Here is a 19,666-nt window from a genome sequence, read left to right as displayed (position 1 = left end):
TGCGCAGCGTCATCCCGAATCTGGAGAGCGACAAGAAACTGTCCAAGTCTGAGACTCTGCAGATGGCGCAGATTTACATCAACACGCTGAGTGAGCTGCTGCACGAGGACGGGGAGGCGCGCGAGACACACGGGACGCGCGAGACACCCGGGACAGAGAAGGTTCGAGACCCGGAGAGGACAGACGGAGACAGATGATGAAGACATTAAAGACTTTAAAGACATTAAAGACACCATCAGTGATTTTTCTTCTCATGTTTAAAAACTTAAGTCTTTGTTTTTTTTTGTGATGTTTTTGTTTAAAACTGTATTTTTGAAAAACTTTATTAAATCTATTTTGCCATCAACACAAAGACCACGAGCACTTTATTCCTCTGAAGATTAAAAACAAAGGTCAAAGGTCAAAGGCTGCAGCAATAATGTGGAAAAAAGTCAGGTTTAGGATCATTTTATTTAATTAAGTGTTTAAACTTAGGGAAATATAACTATTTTAGATTTAAAGGCGCCATATGTAAGAATGTGGCCAAAAACAGTTACTACACTCAAATTCAAAGTCTAATATCTTTGGTTTTCTCCGCCATTGTATCACTGACGTAACTGTTCAACCCGTGGTTGCTCTGCAGCTGAGACTCTACTGACTGCAATGATTGGTAGACGGCGGTAGGTGGCGCCACATGACGCCAAAACATAAACATGATATACAGTCTGCAAAATGTTTTTTTTAATGCAAATATTAAGTCTGTACTGTTGTTGTTGGTGAGTTCAGTTTGTTATATGAACATTATTCCTGAGTCTCTGTGACATATTAGGAGGATTTTATCATTTATTACATAATGCACCTTTAAAATTTTTGTCAATTTTTAATATATTTTTTTAAAGTTTGTTTCATCGAATAACGACTGGAGTTAAACTAATTAAAGTAAATAAAGAAACTTTTCATTGAAGTAAAAAAAGAGAAGAAAAGACGACGACTCGACGTGAAAATACTGAAAGTATCAACTTTTATTATTTTAAAATTATTTACATGTAACCAAAGACGAGAGTCTGTAAATTGATACAAAGAAGTTTGTTTTTCTGTCAACAACAACAACAACACAACGGCAACGACGACAACAACAAAGGCTTTAGAAAAAGAAAAATAGATTCAGGGAAAAAAGTAGATTCTACGTCTACATTTCAATTCAACAGCCTCTCACCTGAAGCCCCGCCCCCTCCTGCAGCCCCTCCCCCCTCGCTCTCGCTCCTCCTGACGAGGAAACGTTTATTTACACGAGAAAATATTTACAGAAAAAAACAACAAACAAACTCATCTTTGTCCTCCAGACGTTTGTCAATAAAGCTCTGTAAACACAAACAGTGTGTGTGTGTGTGTGTGTGAGTCTGTCTGTGTGACAGTGTGTCTGTGCGTGTGTGTGTGTGTGTGAATAATGCAGTAGTTTTTTCTGCTCAGATGAATGTGTTTTATTTCATTATTTCAGAATCATTTAAAATTAAAGGTCAGATTTTGGGAAAAGAAACAAAACTTTGACTTTTATTTAAAAGTGAATTAAAGTTTCAAACTAAAATCAATCTGTTTATTTGATGCTTTTTAAAGGTTAAACTGAACATTTCAACAAACTTTATTAACATTAACAAACTTTTCAGGGAAATGAGGGGGCGGGGCTTCACTCATATGCGCTCGGCATGATGGGAAAACTTTGTCTGTATGACGACGTCTTTACAAAGAGAAGGACGGAGCATTTCCACCTTAAAAATACCACCTTAACTGCATCTAACGGCTGGGATGCTTCTGATTGGTCGACCTCAGACACACAGAGGTCAGAGGTCAAAGGTCAGCGGTGAATAAAGACGAGAAAAAGAAGAAAAACAAAGATGGAGAAAGAAAATAACGGATTCACCGATCGATCAGTGATCAATACTGAAGTGAGGGGGGAGGGGGGAGGAGCAGGGGGCGGGGTCAGGAGCAGGGGGCGGGGTCAGGAAAAAACACATTCTTCTGAGCAACGACGACAAACAAGTCAATTTATTTATAACAGAGACATTTAAGAGGATGAAGGTGTGTGTGTGTGTGTGTGTGTGTGCGTGTGTTTTAATGGTGAAATAAAACAGCGGAACTTTCCTTGAACTGGAGGATGAAGAAACACACGCCTGGTTCCAGCAGTGATGATGATGGTGTGTGTGTGCGTGTGTGTGTGCGTGTGTGTGTGTGTGTGTGCGTGTGCGTGTGCGTGTGTGTGTCTTCTCTAACAGTGCTCCAGATAATCAATAACCCTGGAGATAGACTTCTGTCCTGTGGTGCCGACGTCACACTGAGACACAGAGACAGAGGGAGATTAAAGGTACAGTCTGTGACCACTAGATGTCAGTAAACCTCACACAGGTGACCTTTAACATTGACTGACGATGAAATGACCTTTGACCTTTTCAGAGTGACATCATATAATAACAATAACAACAACAATAACAACAGGTCGGTGACTCACTGTGAGGTTCATGAAGTTGAGGAACTTTTTCAGCATTTCTGTCATGATGGAGAAATCTCCCTGAGGCAGGTTTTCTCTCACAGTAGTCACATTCAACTGAGGAGAGACACAAAGAGGCACTGAAACACACTGAAAACACACTGAAAACACACTGAAACACACTGAAAACACACTGAAACACACTGAAACACACTGAAAACACACTGAAAACACACTGAAAACACACTGAAACACGCTGAAACACGCTGAAACACACTGAAAACACACTGAAACACACTGAAAAACACTGAAACACACTGAAAACACGCTAAAAACACACTGAAACACACACTGAGAAACACTCATCTGACAGTGACAGGACAAATATCTAAGTTCGTAAACCACTCACTCTCCCACACCAAAGTCCATAGAGAAAACCAGTGATTTTAGCTCACAGGGACACAGGAGCTGCTGGTCCTCTGCTGCCTCGTGTGGTCACTTTGTGTCACAGAGTTAAGTCTAAAGTAAATATTTTAAAATCAGTCATTGTAAGTTAGTGATGGAGGCAGCAGTGGATCAACAACTCCTGTGAACTCCTGTGTGCTGAGAGCGCCCCCTGGCTGAACACTTGAATGACAGAAGTGTGCTGTACTGACCGAGCTTCCCTGACAGAGGCAGCCCAGCAGCAGTGCCGTGTACGACGCCACGATGCTATCCTCCATGTGCTTCCCCGCGTGCTGCAGAGCTGAGGATGATGAAGAGGACGATGAAGAGCAAACCTCCACATGTTCTATAACAGGAAACAGGAAACAGGAAGTGGTCGTACCTTTGTTGAGGTCCAGCTCCTCGTCCTCCTCCTCCTTCTTCTTCTTGTTTTCTTCTTCCTGTTTGTTAGCGTCAGTGTTAGCGTTGTCGTTGGCGACCCACTGGATCTCCCCGCCCGTCTCCTGCCACTGACCGCTCTGGTCCAGAGGAGCCTTAGGCGCCTCCTTTATGAGGTCATCGGTCTGCGCCTCCGCCAAGATGGCCGCCGCCTCCCTCTGGAGGAACAGCTGAGGAGGAAGGAGAAGAAGAGGGGATTGAATTGTCTGAGGTTTGAGGAGCAGTGAGGAGGAGTGAGAAGTTGTGAGGAGGCCTGAGAATGTGTGAGGAGGTCTGAGAAGGTGTGAGGAGGTCTGAGAAGGTGTGAGGAGGTCTGAGAAGGTGTGAGGAGGTCTGAGAATGTGTGAGGAGGTCTGAGAAGGTGTGAGGAGGTCTGAGAAGGTTTGAGGAGGTCTGAGAAGGTTTGAGGAGGTCTGAGAATGTGTGAGGAGGTCTGAGAAGGTGTGAGGAGGTCTGAGAAGGTTTGAGGAGGTCTGAGAAGGTTTGAGGAGGTCTGAGAATGTGTGAGGAGGTGTGAGAAGGTGTGAGGAGGTCTGAGAAGCTCTGAGGAGGAAAGTGAAGGAAGAGAGGATTGAATTGTCTGAGGAGGTCTGAGAAGGTGTGAGGAGGTCTGAGAAGGTGTGAGGAGGTCTGAGAAGGTGTGAGGAGGTCTGAGAATGTGTGAGGAGGTCTGAGAAGATGTGAGGAGGTCTGAGAAGGTGTGAGGAGGTCTGAGAAGGTGTGAGGAGGTGTGAGGAGCTCTGAGGAGGAAAGTGAAGGAAGAGAGGATTGAATTGTCTGAGGAGGTCTGAGAAGGTGTGAGGAGGTCTGAGGAGCAGTGAGGAGGTCTGGGGAGCAGTGAGGAGGTCTGAGGAGCAGTGAGGAGGTCTGAGAAGGTGTGAGGAGGTCTGAGAAGGTGTGAGGGGGTCTGAGGAGCAGTGAAGATGTCTGAGGAGGTGTGAGGAGCAGTGAGGAGTCGCGTACCTGTACGAGTGCAGCGATGGCGCTAAGAGGTCCTGAGCTGCCTTGCTCCTGGTGCTCAGGTGATCTCTTGGGGTTGAGGAGGACGGTGGAGTCACATGGACCTTCACCTCCTTCCATCTCCATCTCCATCAGACAGTATCTGTTCCTGGCACTGTACTCAACCAGGTTTATCAACAGACCCAGACCCTGAGGAGGAGGAGGAGGAGGAGGAGCAGGAAGAGGAGGAGGAGGAGCAGGAGGAAGAGGAGGAGGAGGAAGAGGAGCAGGAGGAGGAGGAGGAGGAGGAGGAGAAGGAGAAGGAGAAGGAGGAGGTCATCACAGAGAAGAAGACAACAGAGACGTACAGGTGTGTGTGTGTCTCTCTCAGTGTGTGTGTGTGTGTCTCTCTCAGTGTGTGTGTGTGTGTCTCTGTGTGTCTCTCTCTGTGTGTGTGTGTGTCTCTCTGTGTGTGTGTGTCTCTCTCTGTGTGTGTGTGTCTCTCTCTGTGTGTGTGTGTGTCTCTCTGTGTGTGTGTGTGTGTGTCTCTGTGTGTGTGTGTGTCTCTCTGTGTGTGTGTCTCACCAGGACTCTGATGTCAAACCTCTGTTCTTGAGGCAGATACTGAGGAACTCTGAGGACACAGTTGAGAGCTGTGATGATGAGATGATCCTGTTCTCCTGTCTTTGTGCTGCCCCACTCTGAAACACACACACACACACACACACAGGTGAACACAGGAGAGTGTAACAGTTGTGTTGTTGTTGTTGTTGTTGTGTTGTTGTGTCTCTGACCGTTGTCATGTGTCAGGTTGAGCAGGACTCCAATGATGGCTCTCATACAGTTCTCTACAGCTTTACCCACAACTGAGTCTGAGCTCACCACTCTGCTGTAGCTCTGGATCATCTGCTCACACCTCCTCAGACCTCTGAGAGGAGGAGGAGAGAGGGGAGGAGGGGGGAGGAGAGGAGAGAGGAGAGAGGGGGAGAGGAGAGAGGAGGAGGAGGGGAGAGAGGAGAGGAGGGGAGGAGAGAGGAGAGAGGAGGAGGAGGGGGGAGGAGAGAGGGGGGAGAGGAGAGAGGAGAGGAGAGGAGGAGAGGAGAGAGGAGGAGGAGGGGAGAGAGGAGAGAGGAGGAGGAGGGGGAGGGGAAAGAGGAGAGAGGAGGGGGAGGGGAGAGAGGAGAGAGGAGAGAGGGGGAGAGGAGAGGAGGAGGGGGGGGAGGAGAGAGGGGGGGAGGAGAGAATTACATGAAGTTAAATGAACAAATCCAGAAAACCAAAACGGTTTGTTTTATTTTAACTTAAGAGAAGCAACGTCTACCATCTCTATAAAGAGTGAAGAGCAGACATGGAGAGGAGGAGGAGGAAGAGGAGGAAGAGGAGGTGAAGAAAAGGGTTCACTCACTTTGCTGAAGAGTGGATGAGAGAAGAGTCTTTGTAGGCGATCAGATAACTCTGGTTCTCTGGGTTATGGACTGTGACCTGCACACACACACACACACACACACATATATATATATGTTATTATATATAATTTAATCATATATAATAATAATAATAATCATATATAATAATAACGATCATATATAATAATAATACTCATACTCACACTCTCCAGGACACGTAAACACCTCTCTGCTCCCCACAGAGACGACACCAGCTTCTCCTCGTCCTCCTCCTGGTTCAGGTTATCAACACACTCTTTGACTGTGGACACACAGAGGACACACAGGTGGTCACACACACACACACACACACACAGAGAGATGACCTCTCCCTCTCCTCTCCGTGACCTCTGACCTTTGTCCACGATGTGGTCCAGTCCTCCGAGGAGACGCAGCTCCTCTTTGAACCAGTCTCCTGCTCGCTTTGACGTCAGGGACAACAGGGTCTCCATGGCCAAGTGTCCTGTCTGTGAGGGGGGACAGACAGAGGGACAGAGAGGGGGGACGGTGATATCAGATTGTGACTGAGGACAGGTGTGTGTCTGTGTGTGTGTCTTTCTGTGTGTGTGTGTGTGTGTGTGTGTGTGTGTGTGTACCGTGATGTTCTGCAGGTCCAGGTGTTTGTTGTGTACAGTGTCACACAGCTTCCTGATCCTCTCCTTCATCTTGGCGATCTCTCTGGCGCTGAACTGAGCGCTGGAGTCGGCCGTGGCTCCGCCCCCTTCCTGGTGGTCGTGGTCCATCTCCAGCAGCCGGATCATCAGGTCCAGACAGGAGCGGTCCAGGTCCATGTTCAGACGGTCTCTGCTCAGGATGTACATCAGGGACGCCGTGCACAGAGCCAGGTTCTGTCCACACAACAACAACAACAACAACACCACTGTGTTTACGTTTGTTTCCTGTGTGTATATGTGTAGTAACAGAGTGTCTGAGCGGCGTGTGGGCGTTACCGAGTGCTGCGGGGCGTCGTTGAGCGTCTTGAACACCTGAGTGACCTTCCCTCGAGCTCGCAGGTGCATCCTGAAGCTGGGCATGGCGCAGCGCGTCGCTAAGCTAATCACACTGTGAGACACACACACACATAACTGAGCCACTGACTACAGGTGTACGGTGAGAGGGGGCGGGGCCAACAGCAGCAGCAGCAGCGTGGTCATCATCTCACCTGAGGCAGCGTGTGTTGAGCGGCTGACCGCTCTTCAGTCCAGTGGCCAGATACTCAAAGTCGTCGGTGAACTCCTGGTTCTCCCCGAACTCTACCACGTCATTGAAGTGTTTCACGTGTTGGACCACGGTGTAGAGCTGCACACACACACACACACACACACACACACACACACACACACACACACACACACACACACACACACACACACACACACACACACACACACACACACACACACACACACACACACACACACACACACACACACACACACACACACACACACACACACACACAGTGTGAATCACAGATTGTGGTACAGTCACACACCTCCTCCTTGCGTCTCCTCTCTTTACCTCTTTGTGTTCTTTGCGACACTTGAGCGTGGTGACTGTGTCCTGGTACAGGTCAGTGGGCAGGGTCACGCACTTGGTGACCTTGGGAGGAGGAGGCGGAGCCTTGAAGACGCCGTCGTCCTTCTGGGACGCTTCGGGCGGCTCCTTGCTGGCTCCTCCCCCTCCAGCTGAGGCGGAGGCCTGAGAGACAAACGGAGGAGGAGTCAGAGGACACGTCAACATGACGGGGTGTGACGTGTGTGTGTGTGTTCTTGTACTTGCGGCATACTGAGGACCAGTGAGGGTTTTTAACCAACAAAGTGAGGACCGGCCAAAATCATTTAAATCACTTCCTTAGGTTGTAAACATGTTATACTCTGTTTTTAACAGAGCTACTCAATTTGGTACAAAAAACCTGTTTTCCAGCTCTGGTGTTTCACACACTTTTTGCTCTGGGGCTCCACCTACAGACATTTTATGGTACTGCACCCAGTAGTTATTTATAGATGTCATTCATGAAGTAGATATTTGTAATTGTGTTGATTTATAAAGTGGAAATGATGGTCCTCACTTTGTCAGCACTTTTACCTGGTCCTCAGTATGCAGCAAGTTCAAGAGTGTGTGTGTGTGTGTGTGTGTGTGTGTGTGTGTGTGTGTGTGTGTGTGTGTGTGTGTGTGTGTGTGTGTGTGTGCTTACAGGAGTGGTCAGTGAGCGTGAGCTCAGCGTCGCTGCTGGTTCCTCGCTCTCCACCGCCCAGTGTCTGGCGTTATAAACGGCTTTGGTGGGAGACTGAAACAAAAACAACACAAACAACAACAATCTGTGAAGCTTTGTGTGACATCATCACACACGTGACACACAAAACAGGACTTCAGAAACACAACTACGGAAGCCCATTGCATTCATTTGGGGGGGGGGAGATTTTTTTCAGAGTAATTGTTTGTGTTTTTCAGAGTAATTTTTTGTGTTTTTCGGAGTCATTTTTTTTGAGTCACCACGTAGCCTGAATGCTTTTCAAATGCATCATCTTATATCCATGGAGTAGAGCTGAAACGATTAATCAATGTATCGATTATTAATCGATTACTAAATTAATCGCCAACTATTTTGATAATCGGTAATCAGTTTGAAGCTTTTTTCATGATTAAAACAAGATTTATGATTGTTTTAGCTCCTGAAATGTGAACATTTTCTTGGTTTCTTTGCTCCACATAAACAAAGAAATCATTAAAACTGAATAATTTTGGTTTGTGGACAAAACAAGACTTTCGAGAACATAATAATTTCCATGTTTGACAAACACTGATCAACGTTTTTTACCATTTTCTGACCAAACGACTCATCAATTAATCGAGAAAATAATCGACAGATTAATCGATTACGAAAATAATCGTTAGTTGCAGCTCTACCATGGATCACACCATATCTGTTCTTATTGTTACTACGTCTCACAGAGTCCTCAGGTCTCTATGTGACTTAAAGACAGGACCATCTCCTCGTGTCTTAAACCCAGATCAAAGTCAAACTTGATTCAACTGAACAAACCGTCCATGATAGGAATCCAACTCTCAATGAAAGAATGAACTTGTTTATGGTTTCAAATTCTCTCTAAACTCAGACACAAAATTATTCAGTCAATCAGAAATAAATGACTCCCAAAAAGGAACTCCGTACAAAAACGAGAAAGCAAGCGTTTTCAAACTGATGAATCAAATATTTTCAGCCCTACAGGTTACTGTTTATTAACATTTGAATTCAAAACTCTTATTCTGAAAATCTAAATCATGCAACCAAACAAATGTGAAACATGAAAAGAGAGAGAGAGAGAGGACGGAGAAAGAGGATCATACATGAAACTGCTCAGAGTCAGCCAGCACTGATCAAACAGCAGGACACACACACACACACACACTTATACACAAACACACACTTCCTTTCATCCTTGGCTCGACTCCTGTCCTCTTTTTATATTTCTGCCAAACCTGTGGTCGGTGGTCGCCGAGGCTTTGAATAAAAAAGACAAAAGACAAAAGACGAGGACGAGTGTGTGTGTGTGTTCCCTGCAGGGTTAATAAACTGAGACAAAGGCAGAGTTCAGGGATGAGCTCTGCTGTGTTGGACCATCAACACACTGGATTAAAGCCTCCCACTGTAATCTGGACGCACAGACCAGCACTGACAGTGGGGGGGGGGGGGGGGGGGGTGGTTTGGTGCCAACACACACACACACACACACACACACACACACACACACACACACACACACACACACACACACACACACACACACACACACACACACACACACACACACACACACACACACACACACACACACACACACACACACACACACACACCTTTGTCTGTGGGCGGAGTCATGAGCGAAGGGATTTAAACCTTATGATTGATAAAGGTTTGATGTTTTTATCGTTAGTGCAGTCAAAGTCAGTGTGTGTGAGTGTGTGTGTGTGTGTGCGTCTGACCTTCTTGTGTGCGCTGAAGATCCTCCGAAACGTGTCGGGGTTCTTGACGAGAACCTTTCCCTGCGGTGGCCTCCGGGGGACGCCGGCCACCACCCTGAGTCCCTCCTCCGAGAAGTCCAGCACATCTGAGGACAGAGGACATCATGTGGGCGGAGTCACAACAGACCAACGCCACTCTGACACCGTGTACCACAGTGACCACACGAGGCAGCAGAGGCCCAGCAGATGCTTTACAAAGTTAAAGCCTCCTCACCTCGTAACGCGTTCTCCCTCCTCACAGAGTTCTTCTTGTTCTCCATCACCATCATCGGTTGCTCCAGAATCTCCAGCCTCTCGAAGGGGTCGGGCGGCTCGTATGTCTCATAGGTGTCCGAGTCGTCCTCGGCGACCTCGGGCGCCGCCATGGCAACGGCGGCCTTCTTGGCCCGCCTCCTCTCTTTGAAGCCGCCCTCGTAGTTGTCGTCGTCGGCGCCGTCGCTGTCGCTCATGTCGTCAAAGCCAAAGTATTTGATCTTGTAACTGGACCCTGGATCTGAGCCGTCCACGCCGTCCTCCTCCTCACGCATGTCCGTGTCCTCGAAGCCAAACAGGTCCATCTTACTGCTGTCCTTCTTTGACTTGGTCTGTGTCTGTCTGGGCCTGTGCAGAGGACAGGAGAGGACATTCAGAGGACAGGAGAGGACATTCAGAGGACAGGAGAGGACATTCAGAAGACAGGAGAGGACATTCAGAAGACAGGAGAGGACATTCAGAGGACAGGAGAGGACATTCAGAAGACAGGAGAGGACATTCAGAGGACAGGAGAGGACATTCAGAGGACAGGAGAGGACATTCAGAGGACAGCAGAGGACATTCAGAAGACAGGAGAGGACATTCAGAAGACAGGAGAGGACATTCAGAAGACAGGAGAGGACATTCAGAGGACAGGAGAGGACATTCAGAAGACAGGAGAGGACATTCAGAGGACAGGAGAGGACATTCAGAGGACAGGAGAGGACATTCAGAGGACAGGAGAGGACATTCAGAAGACAGGAGAGGACATTCAGAGGACAGGAGAGGACATTCAGAGGACAGGAGAGGACATTCAGAGGACAGGAGAGGACATTCAGAGGACAGGAGAGGACATTCAGAGGACAGGAGAGGACATTCAGAGGACAGGAGAGGACATTCAGAGGACATTCAGGACAGCAGAGGACATTCAGAGGACAGCAGAGGACATTCAGAGGACAGGAGAGGACATTCAGAAGACAGGAGAGGACATTCAGAGGACAGCAGAGGACATTAAGAAGACAGGAGAGGACATTCAGAGGACAGGAGAGGACATTCAGAGGACATTCAGGACAGCAGAGGACATTCAGAGGACAGGAGAGGACATTCAGAGGACAGGAGAGGACATTCAGAAGACAGGAGAGGACATTCAGAGGACATTCAGGACAGCAGAGGACATTCAGAGGACAGCAGAGGACATTCAGAAGACAGGAGAGGACATTCAGAGGACAGCAGAGGACATTCAGAGGACAGCAGAGGACATTCAGAGGACAGCAGAGGACATTCAGAGGACAGGAGAGGACATTCAGAGGACATTCAGGACAGCAGAGGACATTCAGAGGACATTCAGAGGACAGGAGAGGACATTTAGAGGACAGGAGAGGACATTCAGAGGACAGGAGAGGACATTCAGAAGACAGGAGAGGACATTCAGAGGACAGCAGAGGACATTCAGAGGACAGCAGAGGACATTCAGAGGACAGGAGAGGACATTCAGAGGACAGGAGAGGACATTCAGAGGACAGCAGAGGACATTCAGAGGACATTCAGGACAGCAGAGGACATTCAGAGGACAGCAGAGGACATTCAGAGGACAGGAGAGGACATTCAGGACAGCAGAGGACATTCAGAGGACAGCAGAGGACATTCAGAGGACAGGAGAGGACATTCAGAGGACAGCAGAGGACATTCAGAGGACATTCAGGACAGCAGAGGACATTCAGAGGACAGCAGAGGACATTCAGAGGACAGGAGAGGACATTCAGGACAGCAGAGGACATTCAGAGGACAGCAGAGGACATTCAGAGGACAGGAGAGGACATTCAGAGGACAGGAGAGAACGTTCAGAGGACATTCAGATGACGGTCAGACAGACAGAGGACAAGTGGATTCTGCATCTGTGAGTTAGCGTAAATGCGTCTGTCGGTTAGCGTGACTCTGCGTCTGTCAGTTAGCGTGACTGCGTCTGTCAGTGTCTGTCAGTTAGCGTAAGTCTGCGTCTGTCAGGTAGCGTGACTGCGTCTGTCAGTTAGCGTAAGTCTGCGTCTGTCAGTTAGCGTAAGTCTGCGTCTGTCAGTTAGCGTAAGTCTGCATCTGTCAGTTAGCATAAGTCAGCGTTTATCAGTTAGCGTGACTCTGCGCCTGTCAGTTAGCGTGACTCTGCGTCTGTCAGTCAGCGTGACTCTGCGTCTGTCAGTCAGCGTGACTGTGTCTGTCAGTTAGCATGACTCTGTCTGACAGTTAGCGTTATTCCGTATCTGTAAGTTAGCGTGACTCTGCATCTGTCAGTTATCGTGATTCTGTTAGCATGACTCTGCATCTGTCAGTTGGCGTAACTGTTAGCGTGACTCTGATTCTGTCTGTTAGCGTAACTCTACATCTGTCAGTTAGCGTAACTCTGTTAGCGTGACTCTGCGTTTGTCAGTTAGCGTAACTCTGTTAGCGCAACTCTGCATCTGTGTTGTGAACACCAGTGTGGATTCATGTGATGCTAAGAGTTAGCATGATGCTGCTGAAAGCTCTTTGGACATTTAAGACGCTCCACAGATGAGGACGAGGGACAGAAAAGAGTCCCCACTCTCTAATGATTAAATATAAACACATGAATAATCTGGGCCAGCAGAGGGCGCCTGCTGCGTGAGCACTTCCTGTGTTCTCACCTTGTGTTTGGTTGTTCCGTCTTCTTCCGCTGCCATCCCGCCTCTCCCGGCTCTGTTGTGCTGCTGGAGCCTGCGGTGCTGCTGCCACCGGAGGGCGCTGTGTCAGTGCTGAACTCCTCCACCGCTCGGTCCTGGATGGTGACGTTACAAATGGACACGGACGACGGATGCAGCACCGTGAAATCCCTCGTCCGGCCACGCCCTCGGCCGCTGCCCGTCGCCTTGTTGCTGCCGTCGGACACTTTGGGCAGATCGGAGCTGGCAACGTCGCCGGAGTCCTGCGCTCTGCTGGCGCCCTGTTTGTTTGGCCTCCTGTACGTCCGACAGTTCGAGTTCCTTACAAGCGACGAGGACGAGGAGGACGACGAGGACGTTTGGGAGAAGTCGGTCGTTTCCAGGAGGAAGTCCACGTCGCCCCCAAAGTCCACGTCCTCCCTCTCGCTGAGGCTCTGGAGACGAGGAGGAGACGGCGGCTTCTCCCGCCGGGTCTGACCCGGGTCACACCCGGCTGCCGTGACGCCGGCCGACACCCAGGAGAGCGTGGGGGCGGGGTTACGAGGTTCCTGGTTGGGCGAAGGGGGACGAAGGCCCATGATGGCGTCCCAGGTGGACTCTGCTTTGGCTCCGGTCTTCAGGGTGGCGGTCTGTGCCAGCGGCTTCCTGTCGCTCTCTGAAGCGTTCTGGTACCACGAGTAGCTGTGCTGGTTCTCTGGTGATGTCAGGGAACTCTGCTGCCTCCCTGTGGAGGAAAAGAGGAACAGCATTAAACATTACATGATGAAGGTTAAGAACAGATATACGACCGTCGGTGACCTCTGACCCTGACAGGGTCTGATCCTGAGCTGCCTCCATCCATCATGGACACATGCTAATAGCACTGCTAACACAAATTCTAAAACAACATCCAGACAGGACACAGAGTCCAAAAGGTGCATTCAATGAACCTCGTACAGTTCAGTACTTCACACATGAAGACCACCAACGAAACACTAATAGCTGATGCATTCAAGGAACCCTGCAAATGTCATCACCTCAACAGACGACGAAAAGAGGTTGCTCATTCAGAAAAATAAAGAAATACACTACACTATACAGTGACCACTAGGTGGCAGTCACACGTATTACATTCTGGACGCTTAATAATGCGAATTAAAAGTGTCAGAATGTAAAATATAAAATACAAAACAGTGTTTCAGCACATAAGTGAAACAGCAGCTGCATTAACAGACCATGCTGAATGTGACTGCACCAATTTAAAACCACCTGTAGCACTGAAAACAGGTCACACACATTCTTGTACTTGCTGCATACTGAGGACCTGGTAAAAGTGCTGACAAAGTGAGGACCAGCATTTCCACTTTATAAATCAACACAATTAACAAATATCTACTTCATGAATGACATCTATAAAGAGCTACTGGGTGCAGTACCATAACATGTCTGCAGGTGGAGCCCCAGAGCAAACATGTGTGAAACACCAGGACTGGAAAACAGGGTTTTTGTACCAAATTGAGGAGCTAAAATCAGAGTAAAGCATGTTTACAAGCTAAGGAAGTGATTTCAATGAAAAAAAAGTGAGGACCGGCCAAAATGTCCTCACTTTGTAAAAATGGCCTCACTTTGTTGGTTAAAAACCCCTCACTGGTCCTCAGTATGCCGCAAGTACAAGAACACACACACACACACACACACACACAACAAAAGGGTCAGGGTTGTGTGTGAAGGCTGCGGTCGTCGTTTGTGTCTTCGCAGATGAAAAAGTGTGCGATCTTTGTCTCCGTTCGTCTGAATAAAGACAGGAAACGACTTCACAGTCAAACCTCACTGAATATTTCATCAGAGTTTATCTGATCAAAGACACACAAACAGAGGAAGACGAGTCGATGCAACTCCTTCAGCTCATTATCTCCTCTCAAACGTGGCGTGGACGCGTCGTTAACTGCTGCTGAAGATCGCACAGACAAACCTTCACTTCGTTCATTATTCATCTGTTTAAGCAGAGCTGAAAACAACAAACATGTTTGTGTGATGACGATGAAAAGGAATGATTTGTCATTTTAGCGTCACATAAACAGGGACACGTCCTCACGTCTGCTGCTGAAATCAAGTCCAACCACGTCGTCGTAGAGGATTATTATTATAGTGAAGGCTGCAGTCGTAGATATTTACAGTGGAAACATGTCTGTGTGTGTGTGTGTGTTCATGATTTCATGATTCTGATGATGAGGCAACTTCAAGCAGAGAATAATCACAGTATCACGACTGGCAGCTCTGACATGTCACCTCCATCTGCTCACAGCTGACTGAGGAGGAGGAGGAGGAGGAGGAGGAGGAGGAGGAGAAGGAGGAGGAAGAAGAGTGTTGTCGTTATCCAACACAACCCGAGTCGTTCCTGCTCTCTGTGTTTATTCAAACCAGCTCACGCCATACACCAGATAATACTTCTGTTTCCTGTGTCTAACAGCGAGATAAAGACGTCAACACGTGACGCAGATTTTATTCACAGAGTGAATTCTGTGTGAGACAAATGATGCGACTCTGCGCCTGCCAGCTAGCGCGCGGCTCTGCGCCCGCCAGCTAGCGTCTGTCAGTTAGCGCGACTCTGCGTCTGTCAGTTAGCGTCCAACAGCGAGAGATAAAGACGTCAACATGTGACGGAGATTTTATTCACAGAGTGAATTCTGTGTGAGACAAATGATGCTAAACTATGTCTCACATTTGTCATAAGTTGATGTTTCATTTTGTTCTCCCTCACTATTTTCAGTCAGGGACACACTTTGTGCCAAATAATTCAAAACGAACAATTAAATATCAAATGACTCATCGTATTAGACGACCGTGAGAAATATCACATCATTCTGTTTATGTTAAAGACTTAATAAATTGGAATTTAAAGGGTCAATTTCGTTGGAGCACTGAGGCCTTTTGAGGCAGAGAAAATTCTCAAACAACTTTTAATCTTTAGCTTGTCTAGAACATATGTATTAAGTTTGGCGGGGCTAGCTCAAACGTGCTAGGACGAGTTATTTCAAATGCATAGACGAGTCATTTTAGTTTTTTCAAAATAGCCGACTTTTGGGTGGGCGGAGCTAATGGAAGTAAATCAGAAATTTGTTTTGAATCACGAGAACAACAACTGGACCAAGTTTGGTTCAAATTGGAACAACTATGTGTGACTTAGGCACAAAAGAATAAAGGAAAATGTAGCATTTTTCACTATTTTGACCACTTTATCTTACGTCAAAAATTGCAAAAAAAGATACCTCAAGAAAATTTGGACTAAGACTAACACACTGACCAAAATTTGTCCCGATCTGACTACTTTTGTCTGATCCTAGCCCGACTTGTGGGGGCGCTGTAGAGCCCTGGGGCTAGGCACGGATTAGGGCCCTTTGCCACCATCACATTTTTTGCGATGCCAAATTTCAAGTGTTTTTATTCACGTTAAAAAATCAAATTACCGATGGTGCTGCTCCTGCTGTTGAAGAACCTCGCCGTGTCCTCCGTCGCCTTCGTCTGACTCCTCTCGCTCGGCAGCCACGACGACGCCCCCTGCAGGCTGGACCTGCTCCCCGCGTCCAGAGAAGCTCCGGGTCTCTCGGCCCGCGGCGGCTCGGCCGACGCCGGCTTGACGGGCGACGGCTTGCTGCCGTTGCGAGACGACGACACCGGCTTGGACTCCTCGTCGCTGTCGAAGCCAAACGGGTCGTCAAAGCCGTCTGTGGCGGCAGCGGCGGCGGCGGAGGGGCGGGGCCTCTTGTTCACCGTCAGGACCGAGTCGTTCTTAGCGGCGCCGGGCCGCTTGGAGCCCACCTTGGCCTTGTAGGTGGTGTCGCCCCATTTGGTGCTGAGCGTGCCTCTCTTTGTGGACAGAACCTCGTCAAACTTGGACGTGCCCTCGCCTCCTTTACGGCTGTAGGTTTTACCAAATCTGGACGTCATTGTTTCTGCTGGGTCATATTCTCTGAAACACACACACACACACACACACAGTCCATAAATGTTTAATATTCACACCCTTAAACACAATATTTATCACAGACACCTCAGGTCAATCTGAAGATTACAGGTTATATAAAAACACCACTGCTGCAGAAGCATCACACTTTAACTTTGTTTTTTAGGTCACTTTTCCAGTCTGCATGTAGACGGGCAGAGCCGGGAATCAAACCCACAACCTCTGAGTTGATTTTTCAGCCTCTGATATGTGCAAATTTCCTGCTTTCGTTGCTCCATAAAAACAAAGAAATCATTCAAACTCAATCATTTTGTGTTTGTGGACAAAAACAAAGAAGTTTGAGGTCGTGCTTTAATGACGACTGACTGGAAAAAGACGCGTGTGACGTCATGTTTACGTGCAGCGACGCCAGAGTCCAGGCACCGTTTACCAGTTAGCTCCGTTAGCTGCATTAGATCGTTCAGCGGCGTTAGCGTTAGCCTACAGTGGAACTGCAGCGTTCTGTTTATTAAAGGAAAAGAGCAGAGCTAACAAATAACCAGCGTACCTGTGTACTACGTATGTGCTCCTCTGTTTTTAAAGTTTAGTGATACTTTAGAGACTCATTTTAACGATCTGGAGTCACGTAAACATGACGTCACGCGCGTCTTTTTCCAGTCAGTCGTAGCGGAAACGCGTCATGCGTCAACGTTGACGCCGTTAAACGCCCTTGATGCACTAACTTCCACGTTTGACGAACACTGATCATTAAAAACTGAAGCAGATTTGAAATTATTACGACGGTTTATCACAAAGATTGTGAGCCTAACCTTCCTGAGTCGTGTCCTGCAGTTGTTCGTATCTCACTGGTGATTCTGTCTTTTTCTACGTCTTAAATGTAAAAACTCACCCTTTTGGTGATGGTTCTGTCTGTGATCAACACGGTCTTATCAAAGGCCGTCTTTACATGATCGTGAACAAGGAAACATGTCTGTCCACTCTGTGTGACATCACTGACGTGAAAGGAGAGGACATTCTGTCCGTCTTTAATCACGGGACAAATGTCCAACGACCAAGAAGAACTTCAAACTGTGGACAAACCACAGACGAGGCAACGTGTTGTGAAGCCTGAGACGCAGTAACTACACTAGTAACTAGTATTTGTAACTAGTAGTAGTAAAGACAAAAACTCCCACTGTCCAAAAACATTCAGATTTGGGATAAGACAAATTGGACAGTGCATTTGCAGGTTTGAGAAACAACAATAAACCGTTTCTGAACCAAACAACTAACAGATAAACCATCACTGATCTTCCTATATCAGATATAGACATATATTTATACATATGTCCATTGTAATGTCCGTCTGTGAACGACAAATAAAGTTTTCTTATGTAACAATGACAAAAAAAATTGTTATTTTATTTGTAATATGTATTTCAGAGTGTCTTACAGTGTGTGTGTGTGTGTGTCACTGCTTCGGTTTCTCAGCTGGTTTGACAAAGCTAGGCTAATGCTAGCTGCCAGCGAGCAAATGCCGCTAACGGCCACCAGCGCTGTTGTTGCTAACGTTAGCAGCGCAAATAACCGTAACAACCGCACACACGCGCGTGACTCGCGCGTTAATAAACGTAGAATCGCACCGCAGCGCGACTATTGCGTCACAATTCAGTGCGTTTCTTTTCGATTGTCTGCACACGTTAGCTCGAACTTCGTTAGCATTAGTCACTCGGGCTAACTGACTTGGCTAGCTCCCGTTCAAAGCTAACGGCTAACAATAAACACAAAGTGACATCGCGTTGCGTCACAAACAGGAAATTCAAGCGCAAACAAACTTGGCGCACAAACGCGACCGTGAGGTCCGGTTCGCGCGGACACTTACTTGGTGAGGTAAAGGACAGATCCGCACTAAACTAACTCTCTCCGGGGCAGCAGCGGCGGCCGTTCACCGGCCACAGGAGCGGGGGCCTGTGCTGCTTCCTCTGCGGCTCTGCTCGGTGTAAACAAGGCCGAACACACGCCGCTCGGGGCGGATTCGCGGCTTTGAAACGCAGCGGTGAAACCCGCGGATCCAGATCTTTGACAAAATACGAGGTTTGTCAAACAGCGGCGGCGAAATCTGCTCCGTTTTTCACGCTAAATCGCTCTCGATTGTCTCCTCCGGATCTCGACGAAGGTTTCCATTGGACTCCCCCGCTGCGTCAAGTTATCGGAGACAGCCGAAGTGTACGGAAGTAAACGATCGGGTCTACAAAATAAAAGTCTGGAATGAACACACGGAACAGAACAATGTGGCCACTTTCAGACGACATTATAAAGTAACGTTTGATTTCATACACACAGTCTAATTTAAACACATTTAATGTGACGTTTATACACAGTTTACTTCATGTTAGACAACGGTTGTTACTTATTTTGAAAAGTCCAAGTGACAGCGCGCGCATGTGATGCTGTGAACTTCACAGTGGTGGCGCTGTCGATCCTATCGTCGCCAATGATGCGTTCACGTGCTCGCTCTAAACTCGTAAAGCGGACGATTTTAAATGAAAAACATTAAACACAACATAAGATGAGAAAAAAACATGTAAATATACAAAATATGTTTTTTTTGTACTTATTTGCTGCGAGTTTTCGATTGAATTCAACGGGGTTTTTTTTACGTCCATGTATAAAATAGGATGATATTTAATCAGTACTGGAATACACACACACACCAATGCATTTGTTAAATCTATATTCAATTAATAACATTTAGGTTCAATCAAAGGAATGTTAGAAATAATAAAAATGTCTTTACTCATGTTTGTTATTGACTTGGTTTCTCAGTCAAACTTATTCTATTCTATTTATTTTTTATTTCTCAATAACTACTGACTTCAATTTTCTGTGCTCACAAACATTCATCTATGTCACTCTAAAATTATTCAAAAAAAATGTTTTATTATTATTATTTTCAACTCATTCATCATTAAGTGAAAGTACAGTCAACAACATGATCACAATATTAGGAACACACTGAGACACACGTCTGCTTCCTGGATGAAGACAGTCTGAGGTCGTCGAGGTCACTCAAACCTCAGTGTGAGGA

The 19,666-nt window shown here is 47.2% G+C and overlaps 1 protein-coding gene across 1 annotated transcript; it reads right to left on the bottom strand.

Moving 5' to 3' along the window:
- Positions 1 to 1,319: 1,319 nt before the first annotated feature.
- On the bottom strand, positions 1,320 to 18,722 carry LOC310939747 (wings apart-like protein homolog). The gene is made up of 20 exons (XM_083904579.1): positions 18,461 to 18,722; positions 16,103 to 16,605; positions 12,642 to 13,380; positions 9,968 to 10,353; positions 9,715 to 9,839; positions 7,925 to 8,017; positions 7,249 to 7,428; positions 6,890 to 7,026; positions 6,678 to 6,789; positions 6,324 to 6,575; positions 6,083 to 6,194; positions 5,892 to 5,989; positions 5,688 to 5,764; positions 5,077 to 5,210; positions 4,868 to 4,983; positions 4,307 to 4,492; positions 3,288 to 3,513; positions 3,118 to 3,206; positions 2,483 to 2,578; positions 1,320 to 2,308 (listed from the first exon to the last, which is right to left on the bottom strand). The coding sequence occupies exons 2-20, from the start codon at positions 16,581 to 16,583 to the stop codon at positions 2,243 to 2,245; spliced, it is 3,705 nt and encodes a 1,234-aa protein (XP_083760705.1). The 5' UTR covers positions 16,584 to 16,605; positions 18,461 to 18,722; the 3' UTR covers positions 1,320 to 2,242.
- Between the last annotated feature and the right edge of the window lie 944 nt (positions 18,723 to 19,666).

The sequence above is a fragment of the Microchirus variegatus genome (assembly GCF_963457635.1).
Source record: "Microchirus variegatus genome assembly, chromosome: 18".
NCBI lineage: Eukaryota > Metazoa > Chordata > Actinopteri > Pleuronectiformes > Soleidae > Microchirus > Microchirus variegatus.
The sequence above is the reverse complement of the archived record's forward strand: the minus strand, read 5'-3'. Positions and strand labels throughout refer to the sequence as shown.

Excerpts from the sequence above, each read along its gene's own strand:
- LOC310939747 (XM_083904579.1), bottom strand. The coding sequence starts at position 16,583 with ATGACGTCCAGATTTGGTAAAACCTACAGCCGTAAAGGAGGCGAGGGC. Across the intron at positions 13,381-16,102 it reads CAGCAGGAGCAGCACCATCG|GGAGGCAGCAGAGTTCCCTG; the intron begins GTAATTTGATTT and ends TTTCCTCCACAG. Across the intron at positions 9,840-9,967 it reads GAGGGAGAACGCGTTACGAG|ATGTGCTGGACTTCTCGGAG; the intron begins GTGAGGAGGCTT and ends CTCTGTCCTCAG.